The sequence below is a fragment of the Somniosus microcephalus genome, chromosome 1 (assembly GCF_052327205.1).
Source record: "Somniosus microcephalus isolate GS21.2 chromosome 1, FLI_Smic_1.0, whole genome shotgun sequence".
NCBI lineage: Eukaryota > Metazoa > Chordata > Chondrichthyes > Squaliformes > Somniosidae > Somniosus > Somniosus microcephalus.
In genome coordinates, this window is record NC_140987.1 from 285,491,341 (window position 1) to 285,512,284 (window position 20,944).

The 20,944-nt window shown below is 45.6% G+C and overlaps 1 protein-coding gene across 3 annotated transcripts in view; it reads right to left on the reverse strand.

Moving 5' to 3' along the window:
* The window catches only part of dnah6 (dynein, axonemal, heavy chain 6), a 1,317,984-nt gene that overhangs the window by 777,494 nt on the left and 519,546 nt on the right, over positions 1-20,944 (reverse strand). For 2 of the 3 annotated variants that reach the window (XM_085993630.1, XM_085993647.1), the window contains exons 2-5: positions 19,755-20,175; positions 7,476-7,724; positions 2,412-2,600; positions 1,305-1,564 (exon numbers count right to left, since the gene is read on the reverse strand). In XM_085993630.1, the coding sequence (XP_085849756.1) occupies positions 1,305-1,564; positions 2,412-2,600; positions 7,476-7,718 (692 nt within the window). In that variant the 5' untranslated portion in view covers positions 7,719-7,724; positions 19,755-20,175. The remainder of the gene's footprint in view (positions 1-1,304; positions 1,565-2,411; positions 2,601-7,475; positions 7,725-19,754; positions 20,176-20,944) is intronic. The other variant, XM_085993638.1, reaches the window with a different exon arrangement.

Consider the following 20,944-nt stretch of genomic DNA (forward strand, 5'->3'; position numbering starts at 1 on the left):
TCTACTCAACCTCTCCTCATATGTCCATCCCCTCATCCCCGGGATTAACCGAGTGAACCTTCTTTGTACTGACTCGAGAGCAAGTATGTCCTTTCTTAAGTATGGACACCAAAACTGTATGCAGTATTCCAGGTGCGGTCTCACCAATACCTTGTACAACTGAAGCAATACCTCCCTATTTTTATATTCTATCCCCCTAGCAATGAAAGCCAACATTCCATTGGCCTTCTTAATCACTTGCTGCACCTGCATACTAACTTTTTGAGTTTCGTGCACCAGGACTGCCAGATCCCTTTGTACTTCAGTACTTTCCAGTTTCTTGCCATTAAGATAATAACTTGCTCTATGATTTTTCCTGCCAAAGTGCATAACCTCACACTTTCCAGTATTGTAATCCCAGGGATTAATTGGCAGGTTAGATATTTTACTCCCATTGGTTCACAGGAACAATCACAACCCTCAAAGACATATGGCACTTACCTGGAAACGGTTATAAAACACAAAACATATGAATCCTGCCCTAACCTTGCCTACTTTGATTTGTTTCCACCCAGTGCCCCGTCACTCAAATACAAAACAATTAGATTGGTCCTGTAATTAACTGCTGGAATGTGATCCAAATAGAATTGTCCTGGGGTTACTATGGAAAGAAGACATGCATTTCCTTATTAAGTCTCTCAGAAATGTCTCAAGGCACTTTAAACATTGTGGGTTCAAGCCCCACTCCAGGATTTGAGCACATAATCTAGGCTGACACTTGAGTGCAACACTGGGAGTGCTGGATTGGTACAAGTCCCATTTTTCAGATAAGGAGGTTAAACTGAGGCCTGGTTGGCTGTTTAGGTGGATGTTAAAGATCCCATGCCACCACTTGAAGAACAGAAGGCAGTTCACCCAGTATCCTGGTCGATATTCCATCCACCAACCAACAGCACCATAAACAGATTAACTGGTCATTCGTCATATTACTCTTTGTGGGACCTTAAGTGCATAAAGTAATTGCCTCCGGCCTAATGTCTTATCCAAAGGACAGAACCTCAACAATACAGCACTCGTTTAGTTTTGCACTGAAGCATCAGCCTAGATTATGTGCTCATGTCTTGATCTAGGGTCTTTAACTCACAACCTTCTAACTCAAGAGGTGAGAATGCTACCAAGTGATGTATCAGTCAATGAGAAAGATCAAGTGAACATTATTCACCAATTTTATATATATTATATACTTATTACAGGAATATATAGATAGATTTAGGTACTGCAAATACAAATACAAAATTAGCAATGTTAAAAATTAAAGACTGTACCTCAAATTATAAAAGTCATATTTAATCGAATATTTGGGAGCATTATAGTTCATGTATAAAAATCCCAGATGTTTATTCTTCCGAATTATTGAAATGATTTTTAAAGGATCTTGTATGTTTTCCTGGATGACATCTTCCGCTGATCTATATGCCAGTGCTGGAGGTAAAATCATTCTCATGCATGAACTTGTCCTACACAGAGCAACACTGGGTTGTTTCAATGGTGGTGGAGATGGCGTTATACATGAGTCCACGTCAATCTGTGTAATATGAATAATGTGTTTAAAATTAAAATAGTTCCATTCAATAGCAAATTGAATATAAAGACATCAATCTCATTTTGTCTATCTTTAGGTCATTTTCTAAAGGTAGAGTTTTGACAAAGGAGCAAATTGCTTCTAACTTACAAATTCTACTTAAGTTTTTCACTGAAGCTGTAATCAATAAAACAAATCAAATATTAAGAGGATAATGTGGATATATCTCCAAAACACACATTCACAATAGAGAATTATATAATGACTAAATTATTTTAAATGAATGCTCATGTTATCCTTTTAACAACCCAATGTATATCAATTCTCTTGTCTTCATCATCCAGGGATTTGTTTTTCCACATATCCAGAAGAAAATAAATCATTGAAAAAGTAGGAAAAAAGAAAGTTCAACAATTTGCTTCTGAAGGCCCAATCATTTAGATATTGAAAAACAATTATTTTTCTTTAGTCAACTGTAAGCTACTATTGGATAAGGTCAAATTATATATTATTACAGAGCAGTGCAATGGCACTGAACCATGAAACGAGGACAAATGTAGTTTAAATTCCTATTCTGTCAAGCTCCCAAGCTGAGCTATGCAAAATGGGGAAGCACTAAATGGAGGCTTCAGTGTTTTCCCAAAAGAGGAGCAAAAAATTGGAGGGGAGAGTAATGCATGTATGGTCATCAGCATCAATTGGCAAATCATGCAGGTGCATTTCAGCAATATAAGAGCATAACAAATGCTCTCCTGACAGCAGAGATGTTGAGGCTAGGTACATCAAAAGGAGTGCAATTTACAAGAAAAAATAGAATAAAAAGTACATATTTTTACAACTTTGTTCAAACCTGTTTCTTTTGAGAGTCAATTGAGAGTTCTGGCAGCCGTTGGAAAGGTGTGGTTGAATCTAAAGTAGCAAGTCGTGAGCGCTTTTTTGGTACACTGGGTGGACGCCATCCCGCAGCTATCAATTGCTCTCTATTCTTTTCGTAGATGTATTCTGGCTGTTTGCGATCTTGGTACTTCTTCAGTATAGGCTGCAGTTACACAACAGTGGCATTTAGGGAATTTTCTCTAATATAATAAGAAATGCACTAACACAGAATTAGAATTGAAGCAGATACAGTACATTAACAAGTAGATTGCACGGAATCTTATTGATGTATTGAGTATAAAGTATAATATTCCTAATAGTTTAAAATAACTTGTGGGAATTGGCATTTATACAGCACCTTTCACGTTCCCAGGCCATTGCAAAGCGCTTCACAGCTAATGAATTAATTTTGGCTTGTCGTTACTGTTGTTTTGTAGGCAAACAGAGCAGACAATTTCTACTGAGCTCGTCCCTACATATCACACTGACCACCAGTTATTCTGCTTTTGGAGGTGTTGATTGAGGGATAAATGTTGGTTAAGGCCGGAAGAACTCCCCATCTCTTCTACAAATGGTGTTGTAGGATCTTTTATGTCCACCTGAATAGGCAGATGAGGCCTCAGTTTGACGTCTCAGCTGAAAGATAGCACTTCCAAAACTGCAGAGCTACCTCAGTACCATACTGAAGTGTCACACTAGATTATGCACTCGTCCCAGGAAACAGGGCCTAATGCAAAGTTCTGAACTATAGTTCAGATACGCAAGGTTGAAACATAGAAAATAGGCCCTTCGAGCCTGCTCCGCCATTCAATATGATCATGGCTGATCCTCTATCTCAATACCATATTCCCACTCTCTCCCCATACCCCTTGACGCCTTTTGTGTCTAGAAATCTATCTCCTTCTTAAATATATTCAGTGACTTGGCCTCCACAGCCTTCTGTGGTGTAGAATTCCACAGGTTCACCACCCTCAGTGAAGAAATTTCTCCACATCTCAGTCCTAAATGTCCTACCCCCGTATCCTGAGACTGTGACCCCTCGTTCTAGAGCCCCCAGCCAGGGGAAACATCCTCCCTGCATCCAGTCTGTCCAGCCCTGTCAATTGCAAGTAATTAATTTTAAAAAAGTGTAAACTAAATTAAAATGTATCAAGTATTTTCTGTTAATTGTTATCAGAATGCTTGGCAATACTACATTGCAGTTTAGGTGTATAAAATTTGTGTGATACCATGTACTTTTAACTCTCGATTAATTAGCATCTTTATTAGCTATTTTTACTTATTGCTATGTCTGGCACATAATAGTAAAAGCTAAATATTCTTAGGAAAAAGTAATCATTATGGCCAAGAGTTTCTGCTTTGGGCACAATCGCCAATCCAGGCGCAAATTGCACTCAAAATTACGCTGATTTTCAGAAGTGATTTTTTTTTTTGCTCGTTACCACTCAAACTCATTTGCATATCTTAGAATGCAATTGTTTTTGCATTATAAAATAGTGTGGTAACCCAATGCAGTTTTATTAATACAGCTGAAAATGGGTTTATCACCAAAAATAAGCATTTTTAAATCAGAGTATCTCGTTCACCACCTGTGAGTAACCCGATTTTAAATAATTGAAAATGACTTTAAAAACAACTGTACAGAACCCTTTACTAGTTTTTGGTGAGTAAATTAAATACTTTAAATATTTCAAAGCTTTTAAAATGTGCCTATTAGTGTCCTTGCGCATAAAAAAAGCTTGATGTGAAGAGCCTCCTCGAAAGCCCGCAAACGGGTGCAATTAGCGGAAACTCGCCACAGTGATTAATTCTAGCTGGGGGAGTGGCCAGTTTTGTGGACGGGCCAGCTTCGTGTGATATTTTTTAAACTAGCGCAAAAGATTGCGGAAACTCAAGTTGCGCTGAATATTCTGCGATCTTTTGCGCTGGTTTGGCCTATTTCAGGCGAACACCTAGCGGAAACTCCAGGCTTATACACTTATGCTTCTCAAGATTGCATTAGTTCAAGCAGTGATATTTAGATTCAAAAAGAGCAAGACAGATTGCAAACTTATTTAATCAATTTAAAAAGCCAATAAAATGTTGGGATACACAGCCAGAACAAGTCTATGCAGTGGACCTGAGTGGGACCGGAGCTGGGACAGATTGAGAAAGCAGTTAAAAAAGCATTTGGGCTTCATAAAGAGAGGCATAGAGTACAAAAGCAAGGAAGTATGATGAAACTTAATAAAACACTGGTTCAGCCTCAACTGGAGTATTGTGTCCAATTCTGGGCTCCGCATTTTAGGAAGGATGTGAAGGCCTTAGAGAGGGTACAGAAAAGATTTACAAGAATAGTTCCAGGATGAGGGACTTCAGTTATGTGGATAGACTGGAGAAGCTGGGGTTGTTCTCCTTAGAGCAGAGAAGACTGAGGAGATTTGATAAAGCATGATGGTTCTAGACAGATAGAGAAATTATTCCCATTGGCGGAAGGGTAGAGAACCAGAGGACACAGAATTAAGGTGATTGGCAGAAGGTCCAAAGGCGACATGAGGAAAAACTTTTTTACGCAGCGAGTGGTTATGATCTGGAATGCACTGCCTGAAAGGGTGATGGAGGCAGACTCAATCTTGGCTTTCAAAAGGGAATTGGATAAGTACCTGAAAGAAAAACATTTGCAGGGCTGCGGGGAAAGGGTGGGGGATTGGGACTAGCTGAAGTGCTCTTGCAGAGAGCCGGCACGGACTCGACGGGCCAAACGGCCTCCTACTGTGCTGAAACGATTCTATGGGTTGGATTTTGTCAATGGTGAGCTTTTGGAGGCAGGACTCCCACTTGTCGGGTTTCAGTCCCGCCTCCATCAACTTCTGGCCAACCCACATTATTTTCCCTTGATTGACCTGGTTAAGCCTGCCCAGCGGGTTTAGCAGGCCAATTAAGGGAAAGCCGGTTACAGAGAATGCCAACGTATGACGTTTCATCTGTCAAAAGTTTGAAGCTGTCAAACACTGACATTCGCTGTAGTTTGATGAGTTATTGAATTCAAGACTCATCAAATCTCTTTATTTAGCAGAAATTAGATGGTTGCTGCATTGGAGAATGCAGCGGCCATCTGTCATCTATGCCACGGAGGTGCGAGACTCTCGGCATACCCATCTCTTTAAGCCTGCTGGAAGAAACAAAGGTAAGTAAACTTTTACTAACACTTTCCACTTACCTCAGATACTCACCTCTCCACACTTGCACCCATCACTTACCTCCGACCCCCGCAGACCCACTACTCACCTCGGTGACCCTGGCGGGGTTCGGAGCCTTTGGGGAGCCTGCACTTGTGTGAATAAAATGGGGATAATCCTCTTATCTGCCTGTTAACTGGCAGATAAGTGGCATTAATCCCCTGCCCACCTCCAAGGAGACGGGACCTGGCGTGGGTCGGCTACCCGCCTCCTGGCAAGATGGCACGGAGGCGGGTTGGGCACCCACCTCCAGATTCTGCCATTTTCCCGGCAGTCCCGCCTCCCCAGGGCTGGCAAGATCGTGCCCTAGGGTGAGACTTTATGATGAACTGATGAGATCTCATAGAATATTTTCTATAATTTTGATTGCGAAGATCCCCCCCAGGGGCATGAGCTATAAGGAAGGATTAGAGAAGCTAAAGCTCTGTAGCCTAGAGAAAAAAGATTAAGGGACCCGCTCGCCGAGATATATAAATTCCATTCGGCAAAGCTCAAACAAATACTTAATGCGCTCATACTAAATACTACTTTTACATGGATATTAACTTATTTATTTTACCTGTGCAAAAATAGCACACACAGGAATGTATTACAAGTACATTAAGCATTTGCATATGAACTTTGCCAATTGGTATGTCTACCCTATGAAGCATTAATTGGTATACATAAGGGGAACCCAGAATATGAATTTAAAATCAATCAGGTATCTAGAACAGAGTTAATAATTAAATAAGTTAAATTAGTAAAAAGCAAATTTAACACAGCGTAGCAAAAATGTCTTCACTCAAAGGGTGATCAATATTTGGAATGAGCTACCAGATAATATAGTGCAAACAAAGACAGTAGGGGAGTTTAAGATGCAGTTGTTTGCTAGGCTGGGTGAGTTGAAATATTAGATGGATGAGCTTGATAACCCAAATGGCCTGATAAAAGTTAGAACTATTTATTATGTTCTTATATGGAGCAGTGTTTGCTTTTAAGAGTGAGAAACATCAAAATAAGTCACTCACTCCAAATGGGTGAGACTTAATAGGCCTGTGTATTATAAGAGTGAGTATTTCAAAAACATCCCGTTCAACTTCTGCTTTGTAACTCACTGCTGGCCATCTATGGTCTCACACACAATCACTATGCTGCAGTTGTCAAATTTTACTAACCTGGATTCAACATTTCATGCTAGTATTTCATTAATATTACTTGTATTAGCAACTACCTTTCCTTTTTTCATTTAAAGGGCCAATTTTACGAATGCACACTACCAGCAAGGAACATCTCCTGCCGGCCACAAGTATCCAGAAGTCACAGACATGCTGAATGCCCATGATTTCTTGATATGTGCAACTGACAGGCAAGTCTCCCTGCTGGTAATTTGCATTTGGTAAATAAGTCATTTAGTGTCCATTGATGCACACACAATTCATATAATTACATACTATCCTGATTTAAACAAATTTCTGACAAGGACCTAATACATGCACAATGCTGTATTGTCTCCACTATGTGCCATCAATGCAATAGCCGTCCAATTATAAACCACAAGTCAGTTACGATCATCCTACTAGATGTCCATATCATAGTCTATTTATAACACTTATTATAGTGGATTAGAAATTACTTACATGAATTTTAATGAATAACTTTGTACGTTATTTTGCTCAAGGAAACCAGATGATTGTGCTTTGTGATGTCAGCTTCGCATTTTAATGTGCAGCAATGATATTACTCTGCAGGAGTGAAGTTTATAAATAAAAGGTAGATAGACAGAGCTACCTTCGCCCTTACATTAATTAATTAATGATATATAATGCATTAGCACCTACCAATGGTTGCAGTTTCAAGGGCTGCTCTCTTGCTATTCTTTTTTCCTGTGCCATTGTGTTCCTTGTAAACTTCAAAGCAAGAGGATTTGGACTAAGCTGTTTTGGTGCTGTGGAGATTAGTCTAGCTTGTAGCTGCGAAGGATCAATATCTGTAACTGGAGCGGTAAGGCTGTCCCCAAACTTCCTTTTTTTCCTTTTACCATGTGGTGGCAAACATGCTGATGTATCAATAGCGCGGAACATTTTGAACTGCAAAAGTAAATCATAAAACACTAAAATATATCTAACTGCAAGCAATATCACAAAATTAAAAGGTTGTGTGCTTCCTTCTCTTTAAGTAAAATGAAAATTTCATCAGGGAATTTTTTTTTATATATTTATTTTATTTTATACACAGAACAATTGGGGGTTTGATTTTCTCATGCAGTTGCTCCCTTCTTATAACGAGAAAAGGAGAGATGAAAAGCAATAAAAAGCCTGTGTTTATCACAGGTTCACATTGCATAGAAATTGAAATCACACTGCAAGTGGGCTGAAACATCCAGCTAGTCTGCTCAACCTGTGCTCATTCAAAATGATGGCACGAACATACAAGCAGCAGCACATCTCTACCTATAAACCACAAGCAAAACTGGAGTAGTTATAACCACCCATTAACACTTCAATTAAATTATTGCCTTGTAATAACTCCCACCGATCTGTTTATTTTTATGACATACACTATAAAGTTCAAGCAGGTATTCTATTTTATTCTGGTTTCTTTTTTGAGACACACAACGCAAAATCGTCGAGCAGAAACTGATAGCCAAGTTCCGCACCCATGAGGACGGCCTCAACCGAGATCTTGGGTTCATGTCACGCTACATGTAACCCCACCTGATGCAGGGTCATCCAGACTCGAGTCGACATTGGCTTGTTCTCTCTACACAGATGCGGCCGGACCTGCTGTGATTTCCAGCCAAAAAAAAAGTTTTTGTCTGTTTTTTTGTTTTTCATACAGACCCCAGCATCTGCAATATTTGACCCCTTGTGACCCCACCTCATTGTTCTTTGATGTAATGTTTCCCTGACTGACCTGTTTGGACACCATTCACACCTTTGACTGCTGTGATTATCTCTCTGCCGAGGTGTGATAAATGGCAGTTGGAAAGGTTACCTGTAAACATCTGACATGATTCTCTGACTATATAAGCTGTGTCTTTATGCATTTCTCCACTTCACCTGAAGAAGGAGCAGCGCTCCGAAAGCTTGTGATTTCAAATAAAGCTGTTGGACTATAACCTGGTGTTGTGTGACTTCTTACAGAGGGTCTATCAACAGAGGGTCAGCTTCCTTGACCTATCTGAAGAGCAATATTTTCACATGCTCAGATTGAGACGGCAAGGTGGTCACTGACATCTGCAGCATCCTTCAAGAAGAACTACTCCCTGCTAGACCTGGTGGCCACGCATGGTCAAAGTCAGCACAGCCCTCAATTGCTTTGCCTCTGGCTCCTTCCAGTGTGCCACCGGAGACCTCTCAGTCGGTTGCCCATAAATGTATACTGGTTGTTTACCAGGGTGTTGACTTATGTCAACTTCCACTGCAATGACAATAGCCAGAATGAGCGAGCACTCGCATTCGACTCTTTGCCTGGCAACCCACAGGTACAGGGTGCTATCGATTGCACACGCTTGGCAATCCGAGGAACACATCTACCATGAATTTTGATCAACTGCAAGGAAATTTATTCCATCAATGTACAGTTGGTACGCAACCACAAGAGGTTCATGCAGTTGTGCACCAGATTCCCTGGGCGCTGTCATAATGCTTTTGTACTGCAGCAGTCCAACATTCCAGACCAATTCGGAACCAGATTTAAGGGCTGGCTCATAGGAGACAAGGGATACCCCCTTCAAACTTAGCTCATGACCAATGTTGCCTCTAATTTTTTTTGTACTGAGCGGACCACGAACTCCTTTGAGCACGACCTTTTTGTCCGTGGGCAAATTTTGCAACAGCAACCACTTAAAAGCATATATTCAGCAATACCATAATGCCACTCCACCATCTCAAATCATGAGACAATCAGACAAGGGTCGATACAAGTTTAACATAAATTCTCTGCTTTTGAATTCTATTCCTCTAGAAATGAGCCCCGGTGCTTTATTTGCACTTTTATGGTTTTTTTAACCTACGTTGCTACTGTTAATGATTTGTGAATCTATACCCCTAGATCCCTTTGCACCTCTACCCTATTTAAAAGACTCTTATATTCCTTCTACCAAAATGCACCACCTCACACTTATCTATATTGAAATTAATGTCATTTACAGGCCCAGTCTGCAAGTTTGTTTACGGTAGAATTAATTAAAAGCTTTTAGCTCGTCATGTACAAACTTTTTTTTTAATTACTTGTCAGAAATGACTGGGATATAAAAGAACTGCATAATAATGCATCAACATTTCAGAAAGGTCACTCAGTTACACGGTTATGCATCGACAAGCAATCCAACAGCCCAAGGTGAGCTGCAAGAGGCATATCTATTCGTACAATTTGTATTAATTTTAAAGTTTTCAATGTATTAGCCCATCCCTCATGTTTCAGGGGAAATCGATATTTACATTATTCCTAAGACTTGTTTGGACTATAGAACGACAGACAAAATAAAATGGTTTGTGTTTTTCCCCTTTTTTGGTTCTCTTCCTAAACATCTTAATGATTTTTTTTTTAATCAATATAAAGTATGTAACTCCTACAAATCCTCCCTGCCCTCCCCTCCTCAACAGCATGGTTGCATGTTTGTGTAAAGCTACTCACTTCAGTAAATTGTTCAAAATGAAATATTGAGAAATTTCCATTTTAAAATGTTTTAAGCAATTCAGAGCCTCTTTAAAAACGTATGGACTTCAAGACCTGGTTGAAACTTGTTTAGATGAAGGGAAAAATGATTTGTTTGTTTCTTCCAAAATCATACAAAAGTTTAGGGGGAAAAAAGTGTTTCTAACACTCATTTTTTTGGGAAAAATTCATTAAAATTCTTTAAATTCATTCAAGTCTCGTTGCAGCTTTGACAGAAGAAGTTACTCCAAAGTTTCTCTTTCCCTCTTCAATGCTGTCGTTAAATATGCAACAAAAAATAATAAAATAAACAAATTCCAAATGAAGCTCAAATAAGAAGTGAATAAAGTGCTTAAACTAAGAAGGCGGTGAGGTTATCTAACCCCAGCCTTGGCGATGAGTTGGGGTCAGTTTTGGAGATGTTGTTTCCTCTTTTTCTGCTGCCGTTCCCGCTGTCTCTCACAGACTCTGAGGTACAAACAGGGACACAAACTTTTTCCCCTCTCTCGTAACATGACTCAAATAACCCTGATAGACTCTTTCAAAAAGGGGACAACACCTGGCAAACTTTAACTGGAACTTACCGCAGGACATTCATCATTACTTTCCTGTATTTTTTCCCGATTTAAACAATTTTCCAATTTTTTTAAAATGTCACTGCGGGCCAAAAAATTGTTTTCTTCATTCTCCTTCCAACGGCTATTGTACACGTGCTGCGCCTCCACCTGTGTTGTTCCAAAGAATGGCCGCCGTTCAGTCCCCGGGAACAAACTACACAAGCCTGGACCTTCACCCCACACACTCTCCCTCCTCCCCTCCCTCTTTCGCTCGCTCTCTCTCTCTCCCTCTGACCATGTCTCTCTCTCTCTCTCTGTCTGTCCCCGTCACTGTCTGTCCTCGTCACACACACTCTCTCTGTCTCTCTCCCTGTGTCTGTCCCCGTCTCTCTCTCTCTCTGTCTGTCTGCGTCTCCCTCTCTCGCGCTGTCTGTCCCTGTCTCTTTCTCTCTCTGTCTGTCTGTCCCTGTCTCTCTCTCTCTCTGTCTGTCCCCATCCCCCTCTCTCATTCTCTCTCTCTGTGTCTGTCCCCGTCTCTCTCTGTCTCTCTCTCTGTGCCCGTCTCTCTCGCTCTCTCTCTGTGACTGTCCCGCTCTCTCTTGCCCTCTCTCTCTGTGCCCGTCTCTCCCTCTCTCTCCGTTTCCCTTTCTCTCCCCATCTCAATCTCACTCCCTCCCCGGTTTCTCTCTCTCTCTCCCTCCCTCCCTCCCCGTCTCTCTCTCTCTCTCTCCCTCCCTCCCTCCCCGTCTCTCTCCCTCCCTCCCTGTCTCTCTCCCTCCCAGTCTCTCTCTCTCTCCCTCCCTCCCCGTCTCTCTCCCTCCCTCCCTCCCTGTCTCTCTCCCTCCCAGTCTCTCTCTCTCCCTCCCTCCCCGTCTCTCTCCCTCCCTCCCACCCCGTCTCTCTCCCTCCCTCCCTCCCTCCCCGTCTCTCTCTCTTCCTCCCTCCCTCCCTCCCCGTCTCTCTCTCTTCCTCCCTCCCTCCCCGTCTCTCTCCCTCCCTCCCACCCCGTCTCTCTCCCTCCCTCCCTCCCTCCCTGTCTCTCTCTCTTCCTCCCTCCCTCCCCGTCTCTCTCCCTCCCTCCCTCCCTCCCCGTCTCTCTCCCTCCCTCCCTCCCTCCCCGTCTCTCTCTCTTCCTCCCTCCCACCCCGTCTCTCTCCCTCCCTCCCCGTCTCTCTCTCTTCCTCCCTCCCTCCCCGTCTCTCTCCCTCCCTCCCTCCCCGTCTCTCTCTCCCTCCCTCCCTCCCCGTCTCTCTCTCTCCCTCCCTCCCCGTCTCTCTCTCTCCCTCGCTCCCTCCCCGTCTCCCTCCCTCCCTCCCTCCCCGTCTCTCTCCCTCCCTCCCCGTCTCTCTCTCTCCCTCCCTCCCCGTCTCTCTCTCTCCCTCCCTCCCCGTCTCTCTCTCTCCCTCCCTCCCCGTCTCTCTCTCTCCCTCCCTCCCTCCCCGTCTCTCTCTCACTCCCTCCCCGTCTCTCTCCCTCCCTCCCTCCCTCCCCGTCTCTCTCCCTCCCTCCCTCCCCGTCTCTCTCTCTCCCTCCCTCCCTCCCCGTCTCTCTCTCTTCCTCCCTCCCCGTCTCTCTCTCCCTCCCTCCCCGTCTCTCTCCCTCCCTCCCTCCCCGTCTCTCTCTCTCCCTCCCTCCCCGTCTCTCTCCCTCCCCGTCTCTCTCCCTCCCCGTCTCTCTCTCCCTCCCTCCCTCCCCGTCTCTCTCTCTCCCTCCCTCCCCGTCTCTCTCTCTCCCTCCCTCCCCGTCTCTCTCTCTCCCTCCCCGTCTCTCTCTCCCTCCCTCCCTCCCCGTCTCTCTCCCTCCCTCCCTCCCTCCCCGTCTCTCTCCTTCCCTCCCTCCCTCCCCGTCTCTCTCCCTCACTCCCTCCCTGTCTCTCTCTCTCCCTTAGTCCCTCCCTCCCCGTCTCTCTCCCTCCCTCCCCGTCTCTCTCCCTCCCTCCCCGTCTCTCTCCCTCACTCCCTCCCCGTCTCTCTCCCTCCCTCCCTATCTCTCTCCCTCCCCCCCTCCCCGTCTCTCTCCCTCCCCCGTCTCTCTCCCTCCCCCCATCTCTCTCCCTCCCTCCCTCCCCGTCTCTCTCCCTCACTCCCTCCCCGTCTCTCTCCCTCACTCCCTCCCCGTCTCTCTCCCTCCCTCCCTCCCCGTCTCTCTCCCTCCCTCCCTCCCCGTCTCTCTCCCTCCCTCCCTCCCCATCTCTCTCCCTCCCCCCGTCTCTCTCCCTCCCTCCCTCCCCGTCTCTCTCCCTCCCTCCCTCCCCGTCTCTCTCCCTCCCTCCCCGTCTCTCTCCCTCCCTCCCTCCCTCCCTCCCCGTCTCTCTCCCTCCCCCGTCTCTCTCCCTCCCTCCCTCCCTCCCCGTCTCTCTCCCTCCCTCCCTCCCTCCCCGTCTCTCTCCCTCCCTCCCTCCCTCCCTCCCCGTCTCTCTCCCTCCCTCCCTCCCCGTCTCTCTCCCTCCCTCCCTCCCTGTCTCTCTCCCTCCCTCCCTCCCCCCGTCTCTCTCCCTCCCTCCCTCCCCGTCTCTCTCCTTCCCTCCCCGTCTCTCTCCTTCCCTCCCTCCCTCCCCGTCTCTCTCCCTCCCTCCCCGTCTCTCTCCTTCCCTCCCCGTCTCTCTCCCTCCCTCCCCCTCTCTCTCCCCTCTCTCCCTCCCCCTCTCTCTCTCTCTCTCCCTCCCCGTCTGTCTCTCCCTCTCTCCCTCCCTCCCTCCCTCCCCTTCTCTCTCCCTCCCTCCCTCCCCTTCTCTCTCTCTCCCTCCCTCCCTCCCCTTCTCTCTCTCTCCCTCCCTCCCTCCCCTTCTCTCTCCCTCCCTCCCTCGCTCTCTCGCCCTCCCTCCCCCTCTCTCTCGCCCTCCCTCCCCCTCTCTCCCTCCCTCCCCCTCTCTCCCCCTCTCAATTCAATTCAATTCAATTCAAATCGCTTTATTGGCATGACAAGGTACATCTTATGTTGCCAAAGCATCGAAAAACATTCGTGGTTGAACACATAAATACAGATCTATCCATACAGTGTATAAACAGATATATCCCTGAGTGTATAAATATACATTCATATAATTTATATATACTCTTTTCTTATATTTAGTGGTTGGCCCTCTGTTTATGGCAAGCTGTAACATAGTGTGCCGCTAAGGTTACACAATTTCTCTGTTCCCCTAGTAGGTATGGGAGTTTTTGGTCGTCATTCAAATTTCTGAATTCCGGGCATATTTTTGTGAATTTTGGGTAGAAATTCTCCCTTATGCCCTGATATTTTCTACAAGCTGTGAGGAAGTGCATCTCTGTCTCCACCACTCCCTGACTGCAGTGAGAGCATATCCTGTCCTCTCTTGGTAGCCGGGTCTGCCTGTGTCTACCTTTTTCGATCGCCAGGCTATGTTCACTAAGTCTGTACATTGTCAAGGTTTTTCTCAGTTTGCTATCCTTTACCATGGTCAGGTAATCAGCCATGTTGTATTGTCTGTTTAGGGCCAAGTAGCAATTGAGTTTGTTTTGGGTTTTTGTTGTTTCTGCCCAATATGACAGATATTTTTCCTTTTGCTTAGTGACGATTGTGTTGGGTCGAATTCTTTGTGTTACGCTGTCACTGTCCTGGGGCTGGTTATTGTTAGTAGTGTTAGTAGTTACTTCACTGAGTCCCAGGACTAGTTGACTGAGGGTATTCTTCTTTATGGTCCTCTCTTGGCATTTCAGGGCTTCGTAATGATAGCAGTGGGGGTTGCTCATTTTTAGGTGTTTCCAAAATTTGGTGGCTCTTTTATGGATAGTGATTATTAATGGATATTGGCCTAGTTCTGCCCTGCATGCATTGTTTACGGTTTTCCTTTGAGTCCGGAGGATACTTTTACAGAATTCTGCATGTAGGATCTCAATTGGGTGTTTGTCCCATTTTGCAAATTCTTGTTGTGTTAGCGGTCCCCACACCTCACTGCCATAGAGTGCAATTGGTTCAATTACTGATTTAAAAATTTTGCGCCAAATGCAAATTGGGATTTCTATTTGGATTGATTTTTTAATGGCATAGAAAGCCCTTCTTGCTTTCTCTTTCAGTTCATTCACAGCCAGATGAAAATTTCCCATAGAACTGATTTTTAAGCCCAAGTATGTGTAGTTAGTGGTTTGTTCAATTTTGGTTGTTCCTACTGTGAAATTTATTTTGGGTCCCTGATGTCTGGATCTTTGCTGGAACACAAGGACTTTGGTTTTTTGGGGATTTATTGTCAGGGCCCAGGTCTGGCAGAACGACTCCAGCGGATCCAGGTTCTGCTGTAGACCCTCCTTAGTTGGTGACAGCAGAACCAGGTCATCTGCATAGAGGAGGAATTTAACCTTGGATTCATGTAGGGTGAGGCCGGGTGCTGTAGATTGTTCAAGTCGTTTTGCCAATTCATTTATGTAAATATTAAAGAGTGTCGGTGAGATGGGCGAGCCCTGCGTCACCCCCCGCCCCTGTGGGAAGTATTTTGTTTGTTTGTCTCCAATATTAACTGCACATTTATTGTTTGTATACATTGATTTAATTACATCATATGTTTTTCCCCCTACCCCGCTTTCGATAAGTTTCAGGAATAGACCGTTGTGCCAGATGGAATTGAAAGCCTTCTGGAAATCTATAAAGCATGCGTAGATTTTGCTTTTGTTTTGATGAACATGTTTGTCAATTAGGGTCTGTAGGGTGAAGATATGATCTGATGTTCTATAGTTTGGTAGGAATCCAATTTGGCTTTTACTCAAGACATTGTGCTCCTCAAGGAAGTTTATAAGTCTTTTGTTTATGATACTACAGAATACCTTCCCCAGGTTACTGTTTACACAGATGCCTCGATAGTTATTTGGGTTGACTTTGTCCCCACTTTTGTATATGGGCGTTATGAGTCCTTTGTTCCAGATATCAGGGAAGTAACTGACACTCAGAACCAAGTTGAAGAGTTTTAGGATAGCCAGTTTCATTTTATCGTCTGTGTGTTTAATCATCTCGCTTAGTATGCCGTCTGCACCGCAAGCTTTTCCTGGTCACAGGTCCTTGAGTTTTTCAAATAGTTCTTTTTCTGTTATTATGGAGTCTAGCGGGTTTTGGTTATCTTTTATGGCCATTTCGAGCTATTCCAGTTTTTTGCATATTTGGTGTTGCTCTGGCCTTAGTGTGTTTTTCTGGTATAATTTTTCAAAGTGGTTTTCCCATGTGTCTCCATTTGAATGGCCAATTCGTCGTGTTGTTTTTTGTGTAATGTATTCCAGTTGTCCCAGAAACAATTGGAATCAATGGATTCCTCAATGGAGCTGAGTGTATTCTTAATATACTGCTCTTTTTTGGTTCTGAGTGTGTTTCTGTATTGTGTTAGTGTCTGACAATAAGTAAGGCGTAATTCCTCATTTTCTGGCTGTCTGTGTTTTTGGTTTGATATTTTTCTAAGTTTTTTCCTCATGTTATGGCAATCTGGGTCAAACCATTTTTCATAGTTTTTTATTTTGGGTTTGTTCTTGCGAGCTTTCAAGTTTGACCTTGTTGCCAAATTATCAAAAATATTATTTAGGTTATTCACTTACGCCTTCTTTATTGTGAGTGTATGTGTTTTCCAGAAAGGTGTCCAAGAGAGCTTGAGTTGATTGATTGCTAATTGCTTTCTGGTATTTTTCCGTGCTGTTTTTGGCCCATCTGTACGATATTTTGGTGTTGTACAGCTTACTGGGTTGTGTTTCTGTGTTGGTTGTTTCTGTCTTTTTAAGATACATAGTAATTTGACTGTGGTCTGACAGTGTTGTTTGTGGTTTGACTGTGAATGCTCTGAAAGAGGATGGGTCCAAATCCGTAATCATATAGTCTGCGGTGCTACAGCCAAGAGGTGAGCAATAGGTCAATCTTCCTAGGAGGTCTCCCATGAACCTACCATTGACAATGTACAGACCCAGGCTTTGACAGAGCTGCAGGAGCTGTTTTCCGTTAGTATTTGTCGGTTTGTCGCAGTTATGCCTGTATGGATGGGAAGGGATATCGAAGTGGTTATTCCTGAATATGTAACTGTTTCCCTGATTATTGGTGAAGTCTGGTTCTTCACCAGTTCTTGAATTGAGGTCACCACAGATCAACACGTTCCCCTGGGCCTGGAATTGGATAATCTCCCTCTCAATGTTGGAGAAGGTGTCCTCTTTAAAGTACGGGGATTCCATTGGGGGGATATAGAGTGCGCAAATGAAAACATCTTGGGTGTTAGAGATAATCCCCCCTCTCAATTTTGAGCCACGTGTGGTTTTCGCCCTTTTTTATAAATTTGATGCAATTCTTAAGCTCTGTTTTAAACCAAATCAGTATGCCTCCAGAGTCTCTGCCTTGGGTTACTCCTGGCAATTTATTGGAGGGGACCACCAGCTCTGTGTACCCTTGGGGACGGCCAGTGTGTCCTTCTCCTCTATACCAAGTTTCCTGTAAAATGATAATATCCAGATCTTTAGTTTCATCTATGAACTCTGGGGTCCTACTCTTCACGTCGAGCACCGAACAGCGTAGACCTTGGATATTCCAGGTCGAAAGATATAAGGATTTCATGTTAAGTTTGGTCTTTTACTATGATAGGTTAAAGAATGATATGTGTTTGTCGTGTCTAAATGGGGGAAAAAAGATCATCTCAATTGTCTATAAATGCTAATACTACTTGGTTACAACTCTTTCTAGTAACTAGTCCTTAATTTTTTTTTCATTTTCTGATCCATAAGGCGGAAGTAGATGCTGCTGCACGTCTGCCTAGTGTCTCTTAATGGATTGTCTCTGCCTGAGGTATTGCGTACGCCCTGTGCATCGCTCCCTCTGTCTGGCTGGGGGCGGTCCTGTTCCCCTGTATGACAGGAGTGGTGCAGGTCTGATATTGTTGTTGTGCATGGGGATCCTCTCTGGTCCCGGTTGGTGTGGTGGTGGTCTCTGTAGTAGTCCTGGTATGTACCCCGCTGATCTCTGGTGGTCGGGGGGGGGGGGGGTCCTCCTGGAGTCTGGGTATGGACCCGGTTAAAAGCGACGTCCTTCAGGGCTTTAGCAAAGATCGATATTCGTTTCCTGTGGATATGGACTTGGTCGTGAAGACATTCCACATCGAGGGTGGGGTGTTGGGCCAGGTGCACGTTGTGTTTTAATTCACAGTCTCTTGCTATGCTGACATTTATCTCACGAATTGTTTTGTTGTTAAAGTCTGTTCTCGGCAATATTGTGGAAACAGTGATTCTAGTGTTTGGGAATGTATCGCTTGCCTTCTCAATCACTGCTCTGAGCGATGTTGCTACCCCTTTCTACTGGGCCTTTAGGTCATTTGTGCCAGTGTGTATTATTATGTGTTGGGGGGAGCCTAATCGGGTTTTGGTCAGCCATTCCAGGGCTCTGTCTGTTGTTGGGCACCGGATCTTTTTTACTATATGTCTAGGGAAGAGCTTTTTCTCCCATAGAAATTTCCCATTTGAGTCTATGAGTATTACAATGTCAGCCTTGTTGGTGTTTACTGTCTGGTGGCTTTCGCCTGGACTCATAGGTTGTGTGTGTTGGACTGGGGTGGTCGTGTCTGGTGTGTGCGCTCCTCTTGTGAGCGGCTCGCTTGTGGTTCCACAGTGGTGGGGGAAGACTGAGCTTCAGTATGCTGGTCGGTCTGTGTGGCACCCCCTGTATTGTGTGTCTGCTGCTGTTGTTCAGTGTGGGAGTGCAGCTGTTCAGTCGGGCTCTGTATTGTCTTATCTCTAGCCTCTGGCTGCTGGTCTAATGGTGCTATCTCTCCCCTATGGCTCTCTTTGTTTTTCTGCAGCTCTTTCACCTGATTCCCAAGTAGATTCAGCTCTCTCCTGTATCTCTCCCTCTCTTGCTTTTGTTCATGTTTCAGTTTAAGGACCTCCTCTCTAAGTTTAACCAGCTCTGTCTCCAACTGGTTAAATTTATCCTTTAGTTGTATCTGGCTGTGTGATCCCAGGGTGTGTGTCCGGTCGGTGCTGGAGGGCTCACTCACTTCCTGGCTAGGCTGCTCTTCTTTGGTGAGCTGGAAGTGGTAGGGGGAGTAGGTGTGGCTTCCTCCCTGGTAATTACGCTGGGGTTGGTCAACCGTACCATGTGGCTGTGGGGCCCCGGGGTGAGTGTCTGGTTAGAACTGTGTGGCTCGTTCACCTCCTGACCAGGCTGATTTACTCCTGGTGAGTTGGCAATGGTGGGGGGGAGTGCGAGTCACTTTTTCCCTGTTAGCCACTCTGGGGCTGTTCCTTCCCCTCTGTTATTTCTTTCAGTGTCTTGAAGGCCGTTTCAAAGTCGTCGAGGTTGCCTTGCACCAATATTGTTCCGTTATTGTACATGTTGACAGTCGTGCTTGCACTGTCCGGGTCCCCTGGTTTCTTAATTTCAGTTTGGACCCATTAGCGGTTCTTTCCTGCTTAACCCTGGTATAGTGTGATTTTATTGCTGTGATCCAAGCCACTGACTGATCTGAGTAAAAAATGAGATTACACTTTTTTCCCATTGCTGTACCAGTCAGCAAAAAGAGTTTCTGGTTTTGCTCTCAGCTGGTCTTGCTTGAGCGATTTTTTAGCATTTTTTTGGGTGTTGGGAGGAATCTGGAAGAGTTTGCTCTCAGTGTGCCTCGGGAGCTGCTGTGGCTCCTCTGATTCGCTCACTTTTAGTAGTGTAGAGGTAGAAATTATTGTTGACCTTAGAATAAGCTTTTCTGGGGCCCCGGGTTTGGTGTTTCCCTCTCTCGGCTCGCGAACTTTCCCAGGCCCCGGACTCGCTCGCTCTCCAGGCCCCGTACTCACTGTCCTGGTCTGCGTCTGGGATTTGCTGTTTCCCGGTGTCTCCCGGCTGCTCCCCTCCCCCTCAGAGGTCTCTGAGCCTCTGTCTTGGCCCGGCTCTTCGGGCCTTTCCCTGGCTTCAGGCTCCCTCCCCAGGACCCGTACTCACTGTCTGCGTCTGGGAGCCGCTGCCTCACGGTGCCTTCGGGCTGCTCCCCTCTCCCTCAGAGGTCTCCAGGCCTCCGTCTCGGCCCGGCTCCTCTGGCCTTTCCCTGGTTTACGGTCCTGTGTTCCGGCCGCCGTTCAGGACTCGCGCTCCGACCTCCGCTCTGGCCCCGTGCGGCCTCCGCTGAGTTGCCGCGCTCCGGCTGCTGCTCTGGCCCCGTGCGGCCTCCGTTGAGGAGTCGCACTCCGGCCACTGTTCTGGCCCCGTGCGGCCGCTGTTCGGATTCTTCCCTGGTCTGTATATTCCTCTCCTTCTTCTGTCTTTTTGCTTTGGCTTTTCTTTCTGTTTTCTGCTTTCCTGGGGGTTTTTTTTTCGGGTCCCGTCTTTGGCACTCTTTTTTTGCGGTCTTTTTCTTCTTTTCTTTCTGTGCTTAAACGAAGTTAAACTAACCTTAAACTTAAACTAGACAAAACTAAACTAAACTGAACTAACTTAGCTAGAATTTATACCTCTTAAAACTTGAAATGTAACTTTTTTTCCCCACCTTAAACACTAAAAAACATTAAAACTCAGCAGCTCATCTTTCGTGCGACCTCCCCCTTCCCCTATCTCCTCCCTCTCCCTCCTCCCACCCCTCTCTCTCTCTCTCTCTCACCCCTCTCTCTCTCTCTCTCTCTCTCTCACCCCTCTCTCTCTCACTCTCTCCCTCCCTCCCTCCTCGCCCTCCCTCCCTCCTCCCCCTCCCTCTCTCTCCCCCATCGCTCTCTCTCCCCCCCCCCTCCTCCCCCTCGCTCTCTCTCTCCCTTCTCCCCCCTCGCGCTCTCTCTCCCCTCTCCCCCCTCGCTCGCTCTCTCCCCTCTCCCCCCTCGCTCTCTCTCTCCCCTCGCTCTCTCTCTCCCCTCGCTCGCTCTCCCCTCCCCCCCTCGCTCGCTCTCCCCTCCCCCCCTCGCTCGCTCTCCCCTCGCCCTCTCTCTCTCTCTCCCCCTCTCTCTCTCTCTCTCCCTCCCCCTCTCTCTCTCTCTCCCCCTCCTCTCTCCCCCCTCCCTCGCTCTCTCTCCCTCTCTCCCCCCTCGCCCTCCCTCCCTCCTCCCCCTCCCTCTCTCTCCCCCATCGCTCTCTCTCCCCCCTCTCCCCCTCGCTCTCTCTCCCTTCTCCCCCCTCGCGCTCTCTCTCCCCTCTCCCCCCTCGCTCGC